The sequence below is a fragment of the Ambystoma mexicanum genome, chromosome 10, assembly GCF_040938575.1.
Source record: "Ambystoma mexicanum isolate Mex_15411 chromosome 10, UKY_AmexF1_1, whole genome shotgun sequence".
NCBI lineage: Eukaryota > Metazoa > Chordata > Amphibia > Caudata > Ambystomatidae > Ambystoma > Ambystoma mexicanum.
The window spans coordinates 1,158,954,707-1,158,973,846 of record NC_090932.1 but is presented as its reverse complement, the minus strand read 5'-3'; the positions used below and the strand labels follow the sequence as shown (position 1 = coordinate 1,158,973,846).

At 52.1% G+C, this 19,140-nt stretch overlaps 1 protein-coding gene across 1 annotated transcript in view; it reads right to left on the bottom strand.

Moving 5' to 3' along the window:
* The window catches only part of SNRNP200 (small nuclear ribonucleoprotein U5 subunit 200), a 983,530-nt gene that overhangs the window by 542,045 nt on the left and 422,345 nt on the right, over positions 1-19,140 (bottom strand). The window contains exon 14 of the mRNA XM_069619090.1: positions 285-455. Within this exon, the coding sequence (XP_069475191.1) occupies positions 285-455 (171 nt within the window). The remainder of the gene's footprint in view (positions 1-284; positions 456-19,140) is intronic.

Genomic DNA, 19,140 nt, shown 5'->3' with positions numbered 1-19,140 from the left:
AGTAAGCATTCCTGGATGCAAGTCAGCATTCTGCAAACGGTAGAGTCAATGCATTTATTATGGTATCAGCAGCTGCAAACCACCATCACAGCATATCAGGAAATGGGGGCTGAAGGTACCTTTCCACGAATTAAGCTAAATGGGCAGTAGCAGGGTGCCATCCCCCATGCTCGCTCTCCCTCCCACCGTCCCTCCCTCTTGGATGGCGGCAGGCACAATCATGAAGGCCAGGAATGCTTAGACCAAACTGCAAGTACACCCATTACATTTCCCCTTCAACTTACCACGATCATGAGACGAACCAGCTGGGTGTATGTGCGTTCCCCTCCTTTTCGGGTGATGATATCCCACTTCTCAGGTGTGCAGACAATTATCTGTGTGGCATTAATTTCTTCCTTGCACAGCTGGTGATCTCCAGTTAGTTCTGCCACAGTGATTCCATATGTGGCTAGCCGCTGCCAACATTGGAGAGGATTGTCAGAAGGAGATCAGTGGGCCAAGAAAAGAAAACAGGCTAACACACACAAAGATTTAGGGATATCAGTTGACTGGAGAATTGGAAGGTGCACAGTGTTAACATGGATTTCTAAAATCTGACCTGACTGACAGATTTTAGGAGGCAACCGTAGTTACAGTGAACAGGGGACTGTGGGAGTATAGCCAAACTCAAACAAGGTTTATATAACTGGAGGGTAAGCTCATGAACGAGTGGAAGGACTTGGGAGCTGATAATACTTGAAACAAGTGGGAAGGTGTCCTGCCACTTCCTTTAAGGACTCTTTACCTATGCGTTTTGGTAAAGGCGAAATTCTTTCGCATGCTAAGTATGGCAGTGGCTTTACTATTTAGCTGTCATAGGTGTTCTAAAAAGACGAGCAAAGAAGCCCTTGGAGAGTGCATTGTAGCATTTTTTAATTTTTCTAGTGCTAGGAGGTGCACAACATATTTTATACATTTAATATTTTCAAGAAATATTGATATTTCATGATCTACATCTTGGATCAAAATACATTCATCTTATTTTAGAAATGCATTGGAAAAGAGGGGGTAACAAACATAGTTGTAGCAAAGGTTTAACAAATACAAAAAATCTAACAAATATAGTAAACTGAACCACCATCAATAATGTTTTTTTTGTCTTGAGTGGATAATATGTGCAAGACAGCATGGTGTCTGTGAGCTCTTGAAGAGACAGGGACCTAGTCAAGGTAACTGTGGAGAGTGGTCAGGGCTAAGTCTCGGGAGAGGTGAGGGGTCCACAATGAGTCCACACAGTGAAATTTCCAATGCTTACACTTAGGCAATAAGTACAAAAATATTATATTTATTAAAGGCCCAAAAGAGAACCTGTTTGGACTTGAGGACTATTTCTCCTTGTCCCTAGTTGAGCTGGGATCTTTTCCCCCGCTCAACTAGCCTTTCACTCTTTTTATGGGTGACCTTTTGATGTTAATTTCTCTTTAATGTACTTGTTTGAACTACAGTTCCCAAGCGGATAAGAGATTTTCATTTTTCATCCCCTCTACTTTTTTTCAGCGTTGCAGGTAAGAGCTGTAGGCCTCCAGAGACCCGTGCCCTCGGCTGGGCCATATTTCAAGTAGCTTGTTGCCCCTCCCCCACCCCACTGATTGCGCTCTCCTCTCCTCGGCCCTTTGCTGTAGCTACTTACCCGCCCCTCCTCCTCCCACCCTGCACCCCTCCACTGATTGGTCACTTCTACTTGGACCTAATGCCTGTGTTCTCCTACCTGCACGCCACTTTTCTAGGCGTCGCAGGTAAGAGCTGTAGGCCTCCAAGAGACTTGTGCCCTTGCTGGGCAATATTGGCAGCTGCTTGTTTTTTTTTTTGGCCCCCCCACCGGTTGCGCTCTCGCCGGTGTTGGGTAACATTTTCATAGAAATGTTAAATCTTCATGACCTGGGTCAAACCGAGAACCTTTTGCATTACTAGTGGGAACCTTTTCACACACCCACACAGAATCTTTTACTCTTTTTATGGGTGTTCGTTTTTGTTAGGCAGAATTGCATGCAGTGTTGCATGCAGTACCCCCTGGGACCACCACATACATTTAGGACTGTTAGGGAGAATTCTCAAAAATGTACCAATTCCCTTCACCTTATAGACCCCCAGCAACTGCTGGATTTTTGATGACTTGATTTTTTTTTTCCTGTAAAGAGGGTGAGCCTTTTTTCCCCACTCATGTATTTTGCTGTATCTTTTACTCTTGTGTTCTTGGATTATGGAGTTTTAAGATAACTCCATAGACATCTTTGCATGTGTGTGACACAGGGATGTCTTTTAGACTTGCCAAAGGTTTAAATACCTTCTCTGGGATAAACGGTTTCCCAGAGAATGTAAGGTTAAATTGACTTTACTAATCTTTTTAAAAGACCAAGCACACACTATCTTCCTATAGAGTGCTGGAGGGGTTACCTAGTATCCTAGAAAATCATGTTGCAGATAAATGCTACCCTTTTCTATCGAAATGGCTGGAGGCAGTGGTTTTTGAACAAATTACCATGATTTTTCCTGACCGCGAACACCGGTAGCAAAAAATCGCGGGAGCCATGTTTTTCAAGATGGCACAATAAGCCCCTTTAAACAGGTCATGGTGGTCTTTTTTCGCCATTTCTTTTTGGAAAACTCCTAGTGTTTGTCTCTGTGTGCCAAACCAGGTTTGGTCCCTTTGTTTCTATGCCTTTGGCAGGCCTCGGGAATGAAGACCACCTCTGTCCCCCGAGTGCCTGTGGTGGGCAGGAAGTGAGCGAGGTGCCCAAAACTCCGTGCTTAGTCTCCTATGAGACCCAAATGCACTCTGGCGTGATTGGCTGGCTGACTGTCCGGCAAGGACAGCCACCCTACTTGATGAGTGGCAGCTAGTTTTGGAGGAACAGGGGTGAACCTGTTTCGACGAGACCGTCATAGATCGGATTTGTCTAGAAACCTTGTCTGCGGAGAACAGGGGAAAGGCAGGGAAGGAGGGAGGAGGGAGGAGGTGGCAGCAGAAGGGCCAGAGGAAGAGCATGGAGTAGGGGGGGGGGGGGATAGGAGGAGAGTGAGGACAGGATGTCCTGAGATTTAGAGATGAAGTGAGAAGCCAGTGCTGTGCAGAGGGCCTGGGAAGGGACAGGAGAGGTAGCGACTGCGGAATGACTGGCTAGTTCCTTGCAGATTTTAAAGAGTTGAGACGAGTTGTTAGATGCCACAGAGCACGGGCTTCGATATGAGCTCTTCTTGGTTAGGACAGAGAGCCGGTATTGCCTTTGGAGCAGGCGGCAGGTCAGTTTGTCAGAGGATGTACATGAAGCATGCCATTTTATCTCGGCCACTCTGCACTTGCGCTTTAGGGTGACAAGGAGTTGCACTTGCCTTTGGGCTTCATGCGGATTCTCATGACAGGGGTAAGGATATCAAGATTATCAGATATAGCAGAGTGGAGAGGGCTTTGTCAGGGTGAGCGTCAGCCAAAGGGGGTATGGGGGGTGAGAAGGTGGCGGCGAAAACCTCAACTGATACGCGCTTCATGGGTCAGATGACCGAGAAGGTGGGTGGCAGTGATGGAAGTGGCTTGGCCTGAGGGGTAGGGAGGGTGAGGTGGGGGGAGAGGAGAAAGTGATCACTCCAGGAGAGAGGAGTGGTGAGCGGGACAGGAAGGGGAAGGTCTGAGGAGATCAGAACATCCAGAGTGTGCCCTGCAGAGTGAGTCGGGTCAGAGGGGAGAACAGTGAGTGAGATCTCTTTTGCGCAGAGGTCGCAAAAGAGTCCAGAGGGAGGACAGGAGGTATCCAGGTGGATGTTGAAGACTCCAAGAAGGAAGAGTTGAGTGGTTGAGGCCAGGAGTGAAGAGGAGAGGTCCACCCACTCAGAGGACGGAGGAGATCTGACCAGGTGGCCGATGGATAGTAGCCACAGTAAGGGAATGGCTAGGGGAGAGACAGAGCCTGCAGGCAAGGCATTCAAAAGAGGAGTAGGCCTGCGTAGGAGTGACCGAGGCAGAAATCCACTTGGGGAAGACCAGAGCTACACCCCCAGCAGGGCAGTTGGACCTACTTTTGAGAATTTTGGCAAAGACTTTACCGTTTACTACAAGAACTGCTCTTTCCTATCCAAGACACTAGTCCATTGACTTTGACCTAGGCCTATTGAACTGAATCGAGTCCTCTAGTGAACTAAAACTATTTGCACTGCCGAAGAAAGTATTTGTGATCTATTCTGCTACCTTGTGTCTTTTTGCTCCCATTTAAAGTAACTGAAATGCCATTTTGCACCTATTTCAGGGGTGCCCAATTTGTTCAGAAACTTATTGGTTTGCTTATGGACTGTGTTTGTGTATAATATCAAGTTGCCTACTTCTAGTGAATGTTTTCTAAATGAGTGTGTAATATATTAATAGGCGTTTTACCAAGAAACCTTGAGTGTAAGTGTCTACTTGAACCATTGTCATTGTAAGACCTCCGTGTAACCTCTTGTACTGCTCACATTCACTCTTGAGAGAAGCCTGGCTGCTCAGCTCGCTACCACAAAACTGTAGTACAGACTTATACCAAAGGTTGGTTTTTGCTTACACCTGTAGTCCTAACTTTAAGTGGTGGTCCCAGAGGGTACTGCACACAATTCTGCCTAACAGCGGTTAACGTTACCAGGTCCATGAACGGTCGCAGTAAATACAAAACAAGATAGTTAAAAACTAAACCACTGCCACCAGCCAGTCAACTGAGGAAAGGTTAACATGAAAAATGTTACATGAGCATTTAGACACAGGGGATACCAAGTAATCCCTCGAGCACTCTATTGTAAGATAGGGTATGCTGGGTCTAGCAAGTACATTGCTATGTAAAGTCAATTTCACTGTACTGCTCTGGGAAACAGTAACCGATCCCAGAGAAGGTATTTAAACCTTGGGAAATCTGGAAGACTTCCCTATGGCACTGCACTGAAGGTGCTTTGTGACATTTGTAAAAGATGATGCCTATGGAGTTGGTTAGACTCCATAACCAAAAAGAAACAGTGTATAAAATGGGAAAAAAGGGTCTCACTCTCTCCAGGTAAAAAAAAAAAATCAAGTCCTCAAAATCCAGCATAGTTGCTGGGGGTCTCTAAGGTGGAGGGAATTAACACATTTCTGAGAATTCTCCCTAACATTAGTCACTACGGTGAGTAACTTCTAGTTACTCTTACGTCCCGTCCCCTTTCCTCGAAACTGCAAGGGCAATTACAACTGAATGTAGCCACAGGGTGGAGAGGAGACCCTCCTTAAGCAAATAGGTTCCTGAGCACCGCCTGTCCGAAAGCAGCATCTGATCTAGAGCCGGCATCCAAACAGTAATGCTTGCAGAAAGCCAAGGGAGTGGGCCACGTGGCCGCCCTGCTTATAACTTGCCAAGGGACATGGCGTTGGAATGCGATGGCCGTTGCTTTGGCCCGACTGCGTGGGCATGCATGTTGGTCGGAAGCTGCTTGTGCTGGCCCTAGTACCATTCCTTGATGGCTGCAACCATCGAGCGAGATAGGGAGGCCTTAGAGGCTGATAGCCCGGTCTTGAATCTCCGAAAGTGACAAACAGGTCGTTCAATTTGCAGAAGCACTTGGTACTGTCCAAGTAAACTTCCAGGGCACACCCGACATCCAGGCAGTGCAGCACACTGTGCATCGTCCATGGGATCAGCAAAAAACATGACTCAGAGGCACCTCAGAGAGGCTGAGCAGCTCTGAAAACCATGGCCTGGCCGGCCACCATGGAGCCATTAGAATAATGTTGAGCTGGTGAGATTCCTTGATCTTGCAAATCACTCTGGGAATCAGCAGAGTGGGCGGGAGGTGTAAGCCCTCATGATGTTCCACTGAATCTGAAAAGCGTCGCCCAGGGAGCCTTGGCCGTCCCTGCCAGGAGGCAAACTGAGGGCACTTCTTATTGTGCCGCGTGGCAAAGAGATCCACTTGGGGTTGACCCCACCTGTAGAAGACCTCCTGAATGACTAGGTCGTTTAGCTGCCACTCTTAATTGTCCACTCCCAACCTGCTGAGCCTGTCCGCCTCCAGGTTGGCTTCCCCCGAAGGTGGATTGCCATGTAGGTAGATGTCGTTTTCCAGGGCCCACTCCCACCTGCTGATTGCCAGTCTGCACAGAGGAGGGGGATCTGGTGCCTCCCTGCTTGTTGACTTAGTACATGCTGGTCAAGTTGTCTGGATGAGGACATCCTTGCCCTTGAGAAGTGGTAGGAATGCTCTGAGCGCTAGCCAGATGGCGTTCAGCTCCAACCAATTGATGTGGCATTCCTGCTCTTGTCGGGCCAGGCGCTGTGGACCGAGAGATCGTCCAGGGTAGCTCCCCAGCCCTCGAGCGAGGAGTCTGTGGTGATGGTGGCCTGCGGAGCGGGCGGCTGAAAGGGCTTGGCCGTCCGTAGGTTGCAGTCCATGGACCACCAAGTTAGGTCCAGGTGGAGAGATGGAGGAACGTTGATCATCTCGGATTGCGAGCCCCGCTCCGGATTCCATGAGGCCGATAAGTGCAGCTGAATCCTTCAGATGGAACAAGTTACTTATCTGTAACTGTTGTTCTCCAGCATGGGTCTGGCATGGATTCACATGCTCATGAATATTCCCCGTCGTCAGGCTGGAAATCCTCGGTAAAGAAAAAAACAGTATCAGTTTCGTTTCTGTCTTTCGTAGTAGTAACCAATCACTGATCTCTGCGTCATACTGACCACAGCCAATGACTGCCCTCTCCCTAAGCCCCGCCTCTGGCAGCCATCTTCAGATTTGGTAGCCCGTCAAGTGAAGAGCCGTAGAGGGGTAGGCGGGAGGGTTCGCATGTGAATCCATGCCAGACCCATGCTGGAGAACAACAGTTATAGATAAGTAACTTGTTCCTTCTCCAGCATGGGGTCTGGCATGGATTCACATGCTCATGAAAGAATACATAGCAGTACACACATGCACAACCACGGGATGTGGCAAAGGCTCAGTATAAAGCATTACATCAAACTCAACATTAAGCAATTCTTACCTCCTCACCAGGCTCACCTTAGGCCGACCCTGGACTCCTCCCTGGAATCCCGATCGACGCAGTAGAATTTCATGAAGGTGTGCGTCGACCTCCACGTAGCAGCCCTGCAGATGTCCAGCAAGGGCACACCAGATAGGAACGTCGTGGTAGCTGCGATCGCTCTGGTGGAATGGGCTCTCGGACGGCCAGGCAGCGGTCGGTTTGCCAACCGATGACAGTACATGATACAGCCGGAGAGCCATCTGGAAATGGAGGCCTTCGAGAGAGCCTTCCCCTGATTGACAGGTCCAAAGTTCACAAAAAGTTGTGACGTCTTCCGAAAACACTTTGTGCGGTCCACGTAGAACTTCAGCGCGCTAGCCACATCCAGTGAGTGCAAAGTCCTTTCAGCCGGCGACGAAGGCGACAGGAAGAAAACAGGCAACACCAAGGGTTCGTTGAGGTGGAAGTCCGACAGCACCTTGGGCATGAAGGAGGGGTGCGTCCTGAGCACCACCCTCGTGTCGTGAAAAGTCAAGTACGGGGGCTTGCAGGAAAGGGCCTTGATCTCTCCCACCCGTCGTGCGGAGGTGATGGCCACAAGAAACGCTGTTGTCCACGACAAGAACTTCAACGGAGCCGAGTGCAGAGGCTCGAACGGAGGTCCCATGAGCTTGGTCAGCACCATGTTGAGCTCCCACGCCGGGGCCGGAGCCTTCACCGGCGGGAACGATCTGAACAGTCCCTTCATGAATTCCTTCACCAGAAGATGAGACCACAAAGACGTCCGCCCCGTGGTTCTGGTGTATCAGGAGATCGCAGCAAGATGAATCTTGATGGACGCGTGCGCCAGTCCAGCCTTGGCCAGCATCAGTAGGTACGGCAGTACCTGGGGAGCCGTAATCTGCAGTGGGTTAATCTTCTGTGCGTGGCACCAGACAGAGAACCTCTTCCATTTGTGTCCATAGCATTTAAGAGTTGAACGCCCTGGCCTTTGCAAGAACCTCTCTGCAGTCGGCCGGTATGTCGTAGCCTCCAAACTCTAACGCTGCAGGAGCCAGGCCTGCAAGTTCAGCGACTTCGGGTCGTGATGGAGGATGGCGCTTCCTTCCCTGGAGAGAAGATCCGCGTCCACTGGCAGCTTGATTGACGGGGACGCTGACAAGTCCAGAAGGTCCGGGAACCATATCTGTCTCGGCCACGCAGGTGCGACGAGGATCATCCTGCACCGTGACCTCTTGAGCTGGTTGATGAGCCGGATCAGCAGCAGCAATGGTGGGAACGCATAGAGGGACAGGCCCTCCCAAGGGAACGAGAAAGATCGCCCATGCTCCTCAGCTGGGGAAACCTGCTGGTGAACCTCCGGCACTTGGAGTTCGCCGCCGTCCCGAACAGGTCGATCTGGGGTGTGCCCCACCGTCGGAAGAGGCAGTCCACCAGATCCTGTCGTCGTTCCCACTCGTGGCACGAGCGCAGCTCTCTGCTGAGTGAGTCGGCGATGGGATTCTTTATTCCTGCCAGATGAAACAGCACCAGAAACATCCCTTGGGCAACGGCCCAATGCCACAGGTCCTGTGCCTCCTTGGACAGGGCTGGGGATCTGGTACCGCCCTGCTTCCTGATGTAGAACATGGTGGTGGTGTTGTCGGTGAAGGTCCTCACCTCCTTGCCCTTGAGGGACGGAAGAAAAGACCTGAGGGCCCAAAACACTGCACGGAGTTCCAGGACGTTGATATGGAGGGACCTCTCCGCCGGCAGCCAAAGACCCCTCGCGTGCAGGTTTTCGGTGTGCGCTCCCCACCCTTCCAGGGAGGCATCCGTGGTCACTGTCTTCTGGTGGCCCGGGGTCTGGAGGTCCATGCCCGCCGTCAGATGAGCGCGGGTGCCCCACCACCGGATCGCTCGTCGGAAACTCTCGTCGAGTGTGATCCTGTCCTCGAAGCCGCCCGTCGTCTGGATCCAGCGAGCGTCCAGGAACTCCTGCAACGGGCGCATCCGAAGCCTGCACAGGCTGATGAGATAAATGCAAGACAACATCATTCCGAGGAGGGACTTGACGGATCTCACCCTGGCCGCGTCCGCAACCAGCATGCACTGCACCTTGCCCAAGATGGCCCTCGTCCTTTCCTCCGACGCAGAGGCCAGAAGCGACAGTGTGTTGAGCCTCGCTCCCAGAAACAGTGCGTCTTGAGAGGGCACCAGGTGGGACTTGGCGTAGTTTATGGAGAATCTCGGGTCCGTGAGTAGTTGACGGTCCTTGCCGTGTGCTCCGTGGCGAGCTCCTTCATCTTCGCTCAGATGAGCCAGTCGTCCAGGTAGGGGTAGACGTGGATCCCCTCTCGGCGCAGCTGCGCCGCCACCTGTGCGAGGCACTTGGTGAACACCCTGGGTGCCGACCTCAATCCGAAGGGAAGGGCTCTGAACTGGTAGTGACGCCCTTGGACCACGAACCTGAGAAACTTTCGGTGTCCCTTTAGGATGGGGATCCTCCAAATCCAACGACGACAGGAAATCGCCCTCCTCCAGTTGACCCAGGACGTGTTGGAGGGTGACCATCCGGAACTTCTGTGCCTTGATGAATTTGTTCAGTCATCATAGGTCCCAGGATGGGACGCCATCCTCCCGTCTTCTTCACGAGGAAGTATCTTGAGTAAACTCTGGAGCCCCGAAGCCTCTTTGGGACGAGCTCGATGGCGCCCTTCTTGAGCATCGCCTTTACCTCCAAGAGAAGTTGAGGGACGTGATGTTCCTAGCCACAGGAGGGACGCGCGGGCACCTCTTTAGAAACTCGAGCGCGTGACCCTGAGCCAGGGCGTCCAGCACCCAACGGTCGGTGGAGATGGACTCCCACACGCTGACGAAGCTCGCCAGCCGGCCTCCCACCGGGGTTGGCCGCCTTAATCGTAGTCGCTGCCGATGAGATATGATTGCGTCCCATCGTGTCTAATTTCTTTCCCTCGCCGTCCGGCAGGGAGGTTGACGTAGAGGCCGCGCCCCCCCCCGCTTTCTTCCTGGCCGCCGCGGAGACGACCGAGTCCGGGGTCGGCTGTGCCCGAAGGCACAAGGGGGCTGCGTCCGGGACCCGGTACTTCTTCTCGTACCGATCCCTTCTAGCCGGCGCCGTGGATGGGTTCTTGAGGAGGGCGAGGCCCCCATCCCAAATATCGTCTAGTAGAGGTACAGCGAGGACCGTCTTCCTCTTGGTCTCGTGCCGTTGATAAAGGAAACCTTCCTTCTTCTCTTCCGGGCAGAGCTGGAAAAGCTCGGATGCCCTGGCGATCATGGAGTGAAACGATCCAATCTCGTCGGGCGGGGAAGCCCGGGTGGGAGGTGACGACGGGAGATCCTCGTAAACCTCGTCGTCTGTACCCGTCACGGCCGTGTCAGTCCCCGTATCATCCCCACGTGTCGTGGACGGGGAGGAGGGCTGAACAGGGCACGATGGCTGAAAAGGAGGGGGAAGGATGAATCCTTCTCTTAGGAGGAGGGCTCCCAGAAGGGCCTGGCTCCGGGTCCTCCGTCGGGAGCGGTTCCTCCGTTGGTGGTAACGGCAGATTCGTCCTTATCTCCGAGCATAAGGACTGTATAGCCAACAAAATGGCCGCCGAGTTGTCTTGCGGCACTGGTTGAGGGAGTTCCGACGGGCGCTCAGGAGCCCCGTCGGCACCCTCGACGCCCTCGTCGTCTTCCACGTCGGGGTCCCTCCCGACAGGATGGCCTTCTTCCACGCCAGAGCCGTGGCCTAAGACTTCGATCAGCCCCTCCTCAGAGGTTGAGGCCGAGTCCACGACGACCTCCTGGCCCCCCCTTTTTCTTCGTCGGAGGTTTCACAGGGGTCCTGTCGATGGGCATGAAAGAGGACTCCCTCTGCGGTGGCAGGGATATTCTGGGCCCCGAGGTCGCCACCACTGGTGTAGCCTCCACAGGGCCGCCGCGACTGTCTCGATAGAGGCCTTGGCCGGATGGATCAAGGCTTTCACCACCTTAGGTGCGCTCACCGCCTTCTCCTTGGGGGGAGGGTCACCACCTCGCTCCCCCTCCGATGGGGCCTTAGGGCACGACCGGGGTCTCTCCAGGAGTTTCGCCGGGTGCTCGGCCTTCCTCTTACCCGAGCCAGAGCATTGGCTCGTGGTTGATGGCGCCGGGGAGGATGCGCCCTGCCTGGCGCCCGTAGAGCCCGACCGTTCGGCGCTTCTGGTGCCAGCGGACTCGCAGTGCTTGGCCTTCTGTTGGACCACCGTCGCCGGGGCGCCCTCAAAGGTCTTAGAAGACCGCTCGGACTTCTTCTCGCCTGACAGGCTCTTTCCTTCCAGCCAGTTGGCGAGACGTTGATGGCGGTCCTTCATGGTCCGCTCCGACATATTGCCGCAAAACGCAGTCCTTCTCCACGTGCGTCTTGTCCTCATGTAGGCAGTAAAGGCAAAGGGAGTGTTCGTCCTCCTTAAAGACATTCTGAAGCTGGCATCCAGGGGAGACCCTGAACAGCTTTCCGGGCGTCGAGCTTCGCTTCTCCTGGGCCATGCTCGAGAAGGGGCTGAGAAACTTCTGGAATCCTCCAAAAGCGTGCTCGACGAAATCTTCACCCTTGAGGGGCATAGAAGAATCCGACACGGGTCCCCGTTGATCGGATAAAGAAACGGTGGAGCTTGAGGCTCTTTTGACCGAAAAAAGACATTTTTCTAAGAAAAAACGCGAAAAAAAACCACTAACGCTCGAGAGCAATAGCACGAGGATCCCAACACTTGAACGTGCGGCAAAAATCTGAAGATGGCTGCCAGAGGCGGGGCTTAGAGAGAGGGCAGTCATTGGCTGTGGTCAGTATGACGCAGAGATCAGTGATTGGTTACTACTACGAAAGACAGATCAGAAACGAAACTGATACTGTTTTTTTCTTTACCGAGGATTCCCAGCCTGACGACGGGGAATATTCATGAGCATGTGAATCCATGCCAGACCCCATGCTGGAGAACCTTAGTTTCCTGTGCGGCACGGCTAACAGAACCGCTGCTAGTGCATCCAGGTGATGTTGGTGCCACCATGCCAAGGTCACCTCTCTGCTGACGAAGTGGGTGGTGGCCCTCTTGATGGCCGAGATCTTGTCTTCAGACGGGAAAACCCTCTCGGAGCACGTATCCCACATAAGTCCCAGGAATGTCAGTCTGCGTAGGCAGCAGCTGTGACTTGTTGAGCTTGAGCGAGAAGCCCAGGTCATGCAGTGTGTTCATAAGGTCGTGGGAAGAGTGGTGAACCTCTTCCCGAGATGTAGCCCTGACGAGCCAGTCGTCGAGGTATGGGTAGATGTGGAGGCCCTGCGCTCTGAGGAGGGCCACTACAGTGTTCATGAGTCCGGTAAAGACCCTGGGGGCAGAATTGAGGCCAAACTGAAGGACTTTGTATTGGAAATGGTAGCCCATGATCGTGAACCGTAGGAAAGAACGATGGGGCTGCCAAATCAGGACGTGTAGGTACGCGTCCTTCAGGTCCAGGGAGCACATCCAGTCTCCCCCTGTCCACAGGCTCCGCTAAAAAAGCTGGCATAACCATCTTGAATTTTTGCAGGTGTAAGGAGAGGTTGAGGGTGGAAAGGTCCAGCACAACTCTCAGGCCCGCCTGGTTCTTCTTCTGAATGGCGGAAATCCTGGAGTAGAAGCCGAAGCATCACTTGGAGGCTGGAACTTCCTCCACTGCCTGGCTCTCTACGAGCGACCGGATCTCCGCCAAAATAGTTGCTGTCCCAACCTGTGGGAGGGGAGGAGGGAGGAGGGAGGAGGGAGGAGAGGCTGGGATAGGAAGGTGGTACCCCGTGGATATTACGGAGAGGATCCAGGGGTCAGCAAAATTCGGCCGCCAGAATTGTGCATGGAGAGCCAGCATGCCCCCCACCGGAGACATGTGGACCCGAAGGGGCGCGTCATGCCTTCTTTCCCTCGGAGGCTGAGGAATGGAAAAAGCCCTTACCCCATCACCCCCCTTTTTGTTGTATGTGCCGGCTCTAAGATGGCGAGCGGTCCGGCTGCCTGGATCTGCGTTGCTGGAAGCTGCGGAGCCCTCTATATGTACGACCCTTCTCCGTGCGCTGCTGAGATTGAGAGTACAATTTGGGCGTGGTCTTTGTAAGAATGGATAAAGACTTTGCCGTTTGTGAGCTGTTCTTTTTGTCCAGCTCTTCGTCCGTAGGGGAGTGGAAAAGGTCCCCCACCACCCGCGCCCCCCTCGAACAGTAGATCTAGAATGCACTCCTGGACATCCGGGTTGAATTTTGTTGGCTGTTATACTGTCCGTGGCAATGCAGATGGCACGGCCTGAGGTATCGATATGCGCCACTGTGGATTCCATGAGGTCATGCGCCACGAGCTTGGCTTCCGTTATCCCCACCTTAAAGCGTGATTGGCATTGGGTGGGGAGTTCCGGGAAGAAGTCCGCAATTTCCCACCATAACCGTTGGTTGGCGGCAGCCAGCATGGCATCTACGTTGGCCTGACGCAGGTGCAAGGAGGCGTTGGAGTAGATCTTCTTGCCGTACGCCTCCAAGATCTTCTCCTTGCCTAGCAGCGTCGAAAAGGAGGAGGCGGAGGACGACTGAGGCTTGCAGTATAGTGATGACGCAGCGATCACTGAGGAGTGTGGCTGAGGATGGGTCGAGAGCAAGAGTGTATCGCCCTCCATCTGCCTGTACTTGGCATCCAGGCGTCAATTGACCGGCTGGACCGAGTGGAGCTTGAAACAACCCTTTTTGGCCAGGGTGACATCGGTTTGCAGTGGAATCCATGTGTTGGCAGAGGAGCGTTTCGTGAGGACTTCAGCCAGAACCCCCCTCTGCCGGCTGTTCGACCTCAGGCTGGGGGAGGCCCAGGTATTCCGCCAGGTCAACAAGACGTTCATTGAAGGCTGCGGCTGTGGATGGCGTGTCTGGATCCTCCTCCTCGTCCGGATCCTGCGGATCTGGAGGATCTTGTGGAGGAGGAGGAGTAGATGGCGCTGGAGGCTGGGGTACAGGGACCGCAGCCGGAGGCAGCAGAGGATGCAGAGTTGGCTGTGGAGCCTGAGGAGGCGGCTGCACCAGGGCCTGGGGGCCCGATGTTGGAGTCTGTGGTGCCGTTAGCATGGCGGGGAGGACTTCCCGGACTGTCTTTGATGATAACCCCCATCTGAGGAGACCTCATGAGGCAGAGAAACTTCTCGAAGAGCACCTCCTCACTGGCCAAAGAGCTGGTAGGGGGTTCCGACAGTAGCGGGGAGCTGCTGCGGCAGCTGTATACCCTGTCCATATGGACGCAAAGGAAAGTTGCTCTGCGCAAATGAAGGGTAGACTGTAGGCCACGTACCTGGTTGAAGCCAGTCCCACCTTGACACTCGTTTTTTTGTAGTATTCGTGGAATGGCATCGGACGGGTGCCCCTTTCTGGCACGGTGGCCATTTTGTCAAGCTGCTGCCATGTGTCTGCGACGTGTTGCTCAGCCCGCTGGGCCCAGCCTTGTCCAAGATTCTTGCGTGTGGATCACGAGGCCAACCCTGTGTCATGTTTCAGGGCGGTAGAGATCAGTAAACCCCAGTAAATCAGATCAGTAATCAAATCAGTAAATCCAGCGAATCACTTTTCTGACATGTGTTTGTTTCAAATAGTTGTTGTATATGTTTTTTCCAGTTTGGCTTTCACTTCAGTTTGGCCCTTAACTTATTCCATTCAGAGTGAGGCGGAATTCCCAAGCCAAGATGGTGCAGGCAGCCTGGAGTCTTGATTGGCTGTAGGTAAAACAAAGGGCAGGGCAGAACATTCTAAACTGCCTTTCATCATGATTTGTCAAAGAGACTGGTCCTGTATTTGTTTTCTGGTGTTTCTAGGCCTATATTCTAGGAACAACTTTTATTAAGATTATTTTTCAAGTCAAGGAAGAAGAAGCAAGCACCAAAGGTAGGAAGATTTGGACATGAATAACTTTTTTCAGATAAGTGTAGTATACTTTAATAAGAGCAAATAACTAGAATTAAATAGCTTTTTTATATATAAATATTTTATTATTTTAGTAGGATTTAGGAGCTCTTGGGCCAGTCTGATTTGTTTTGGTAGATTCGTAATTTACCTCGCTTTTTTTCCCTTTCAGTGCAGCACGTCCTTTCACAGTTTGTTTTCGTTTCTTTCCGGGTTTGACGACAAGGGGCTGACGTTTCCTAAAACAGGTTGGGGACAGTGCAAGGTAAGGATTTTTTCTCTTGTTTCTTGAATATGTTTTTAGTATGCTGTTTCCGATTTGCTACTAGATAAGTTTATATGTATTATTCCGGAACGTGAAGGAGGTAAGGTGATTCAGGTTACTCGACGAGCATTTAATGTGCACGTTCGTGGCATGCCGAGTTAAAGTTTGAAGGCATTCAGTGCTTTCTTTCCGCGACGGATGCCAGTTACCACGTTCATTTGTTCAGTGATATTTTTTATCTATTTGGTAAATCTTTGTGGGTGAGCGCAAAACGAAAAAAAAGGTTAACATTGCGCTGTTTACACTTCAGGAATAACATGAGGAATCAAAGCAGCACACAACACAAAATAGAGTTTTTAGTTGGAAATATGCTTGTTTTAAAGAAGGAATATTTAATAGGAAGTTAGGATCTTCACTTTGGCAGTACAGAAGGGTTTTCCTAAAAACGATTAAAACTTCAATAGTGAGCCATTTATTTCACACCTTTTGTGGTTAGGAGGAGAGTTTCACTAGTTGGATTTGACATTCCTGATAAAACTATACTGCAGAGAGAAGATGAAACACTTGAGTACTTAGAGACTTTTGAAGCTACCAGAGTTTTCTCAGGATCGGAGCAAGCATCTGAATTGAAAGACACTTTGTAATGGAGAAGAGTTTCCCCCTAACACCTGCATTCTAGGAGACTCAGGTTTCCCTGTGTTTAATTGCAGTTTTATTCCTCTAGGCTTGAGTAGAGGAATTCTCAGATACAATAACGTATTTTAAGGGAAATATGTTGAAGAGGGGTTTTCATCCATCCATAGTTAAATCAGTATTTCATGTTCTTTTTTACCTTTCATGCAGATACCATTCCTAAGGAAGAGGACAAGCCAGTGTCTGAGTTTTCTATTTTATCCCATTTCCCCTTTCCCTCAGGGGTGTCCTGGGTTCAACTGTTAATCTGAATCAGTTGGGCACTAGACATTTTTGTGGGTGTGTGGGGTTCAGCAGCTTCCGAGGAATTACAAAGACAGGACCTGACTCCCTGCTCCTCGGGCCTCGACCCGGGGGTCGGTAGAGCTGCATTTAGGCGCCCCCTCAGACGTATTGCCGGTATTAGGGCGTAGCCCCTCGGCCATTGTGCCGGTAAAAGGATGTAGCCCCTCAGGTGTAGACCCGGTACAAGAACCTTCTGGCCCCTCGACACTGGGCCCGGGAGGATCCAAGGACCCCTCGACACGAAGGCCGGTAGCTGTAGCAGCCTCTGGGCACGTGCCGGTAGAAGGACCTGGCGGGTCCCTCCCGCGTGGGAATCTCCCTGGGAAGGAGTCTACCTTGCGGGGTGCGCTGGAAAATATCAGCCCTACCTTGGACCTGGTTCAATGATTCACAAAGTTCTTGAGATCCTCTGGAGGTGACCTCTGGAAGTGCTCCCTCCACCTGGTGAGTCTGTTCTTCAGCACCTTCGAGGACAGCCAGTCAGACGCCGAACAGTATTCCAACCGTAGTCTGAGCCAAGGCAACATAGGCAGAGGGCATGGGGGTCTGAAGTTGGGAAGAGCCTGTTGCAGGATGGACACCTGCTGAACGCTGTGGAAGTCGACATGCGCCAGGGAGGAGTAAGACGCCTGAGGACCGAGTACCTGAATGATAGATAAGACAAAAAGAAAAGACAGAAGTATCCGCGCGTGGAATTACATGGCCGAAGCCAAAGCAGGAGCCCTTGTGAATTCGGGCCATTCCATTCGACGCAGAAAAGGGGACTGGGGTGTGGCGCCAGAGGGCGCAGTCAGGGCAGCGCATGCTCCCAGGGCCGCACCCCCGCGCGTTTCTAGATTTAAAGGGGAAGAAGGTTTTTTCTGGTGAAAAAGGTTCCGTCTCTCATCCCTACGAATGGACGCCCATGCAGTATGGAGGAAAGGGGACGGGACGCAAGAGTACCCTACAGCTCACATTGACCCCTCTTGAGATAAGACTGGCTGCTCAGTCACTACCAACTTGAGTAGAGCAGGCCTATACCAAAAGGTTGCATTACCCATTGCCAAGAGGACAAGGCTGGTGTAGTCTCTCACAGGGTTGCTACATACAATCTTGCCCAACAGTGACAACCTCCAAAGTACAGCCGCAGGAGCCATCCAGATTCGTCCCTCTTGTCCCCACGACCGAGGCTCAGGAACACTGGATCTGTACCGCTGTAGCAAGATATAGCTGGACCACTATTCTTCCAACCAGAGGTACTGTTTAGACTTGGGGGTACTTACCTCATTGTCTTTTAGCTGTGCTTTTATCAGTTGAGAATTGCAGTGGCTTACCTTTAGAGTTGATTCCAACTCTCTTTTCACAGACTTAACAGCTTGTGGACCTACAAGTGATTATTCTACAAACTCTCTAACTTTGTGCAAGACCGTTTCTAATCTAAGAAGAGCCTCAGCTCCATAGACAGTGTTCCAGTCAGTCAAACAACTTTATTCGGCCTGGAAGGCCATCAAAGTGCATCCTAAAAAACAGTTCTAATACATGAACGCATGAAGAAGAAAAAAAAAAAAAAAGAAGAACGACAACACACCCATGTAGAGAACCAAACCCTCCATGAGTGCCCCCACACAGATCTCTAGGCCAATAAACAGGAACCCTCAACCACCTTCCCTCAGGTATCTCCCGCAGCGCCTCGGGCCCAGGGCGGTTAGATTTGCCCCTGAAAGAGGACTAAACCCAGAGGAGGCTCTTGCAGGGCACACAAGGGCAGGTATAGGGGGTGCGCTGACAGTGATACCACTTTTCCCTATCAGCCAATGGCCATTACATTTTTCCAATACGGCCCTTGCCAGATGGGCGCTCCCAAAAACCAGTTTGACGATGTCCGTTTTGGCTGAAGGATTGGACAGTCTGGTGCACTCCAACAAAGAGCCCATGGACACAAACTCACACTCCCCCACAGCCCGCAACCAATGCAGACATTTATTCCGCAGGGCGTCCCTTGGTTCTCTTGTGCCAAAAGTGGGTTTTAGAACACCATGAAGGAGGACCATGGAGCTACTACAGCCTTCATTAGTGTGGCGCCCCAACCTCGGCCTGCCCGGACCGGGGATTGAGGCACTTGCCCTCCTCCCCACAGGGTGCTGCATCAATGGGGGCTTAGTCCTTGAGTCTAGAACAGTGGTTTCACTCCTTCGGGGTGACAGTGGGGGGAAAACCTAGCTTTGGTCGGCTCCTCAGGGGCTGAGGAGACCTAGCCACGGAAGTAGCCAGGGACGGACAGGGGATCAGGGGATGTGACCCTTTATCAAAGGCAAGGTTAGGACCCCTAGGGCCGGACCCTACTGCGCTCTCACCTTCCCTACCCGTACCCTCCTCCACCTAGGTCCCCCGTGTCCCCTTGATCAACACTAACAAAAGATTTTTGATTTCGGCCATCTCTGATAACAGGAGGTTCCAGGGACAGCTAGGGAGGGTTGCAGAATCAGAGGAAGTTTGGGCTGGTAGAAAATGTTCACCATTTGGGATGGATTTAGAGGCCAGGGGAGCGCTAAGACGGGGCAAGAAGCCAACCCCTGGGGGAGCATCTGAGGTTGGCTTAGTACCAGATCTGGACGGATGGCAGGACTTCTCTCCCCTGCTCAAGTCGACTGGACCCAAGGCCTCAGGAGCCACAAACATGGGCACAGGGGAGGCGGCGGGATGGGCTTCAGCTTCAACATGAGTATGAGGAACTATAACCTCATGGTTTCGGCCGGAAAATGGATGAAAAGGGGCCGGCGCCAGAGAAGGCAACAGAGGTGGGACCCTAGATGGGGCCAGCGACACATTCCCTTTGATCAGTTTTGAAAACCCTATTGAGATCCTCTCACATCCGTTGGCCAAAGTATCCAGAAGTCCGGCTGTAGCCACACAGTCAAGACCCCCTCCAGGGGTTAACAGGTTAACAGGGGTCCCAAGGTCATCCAGAAATGGGCTTAAATGTCCAGTTGTGAGAAGAGGGAT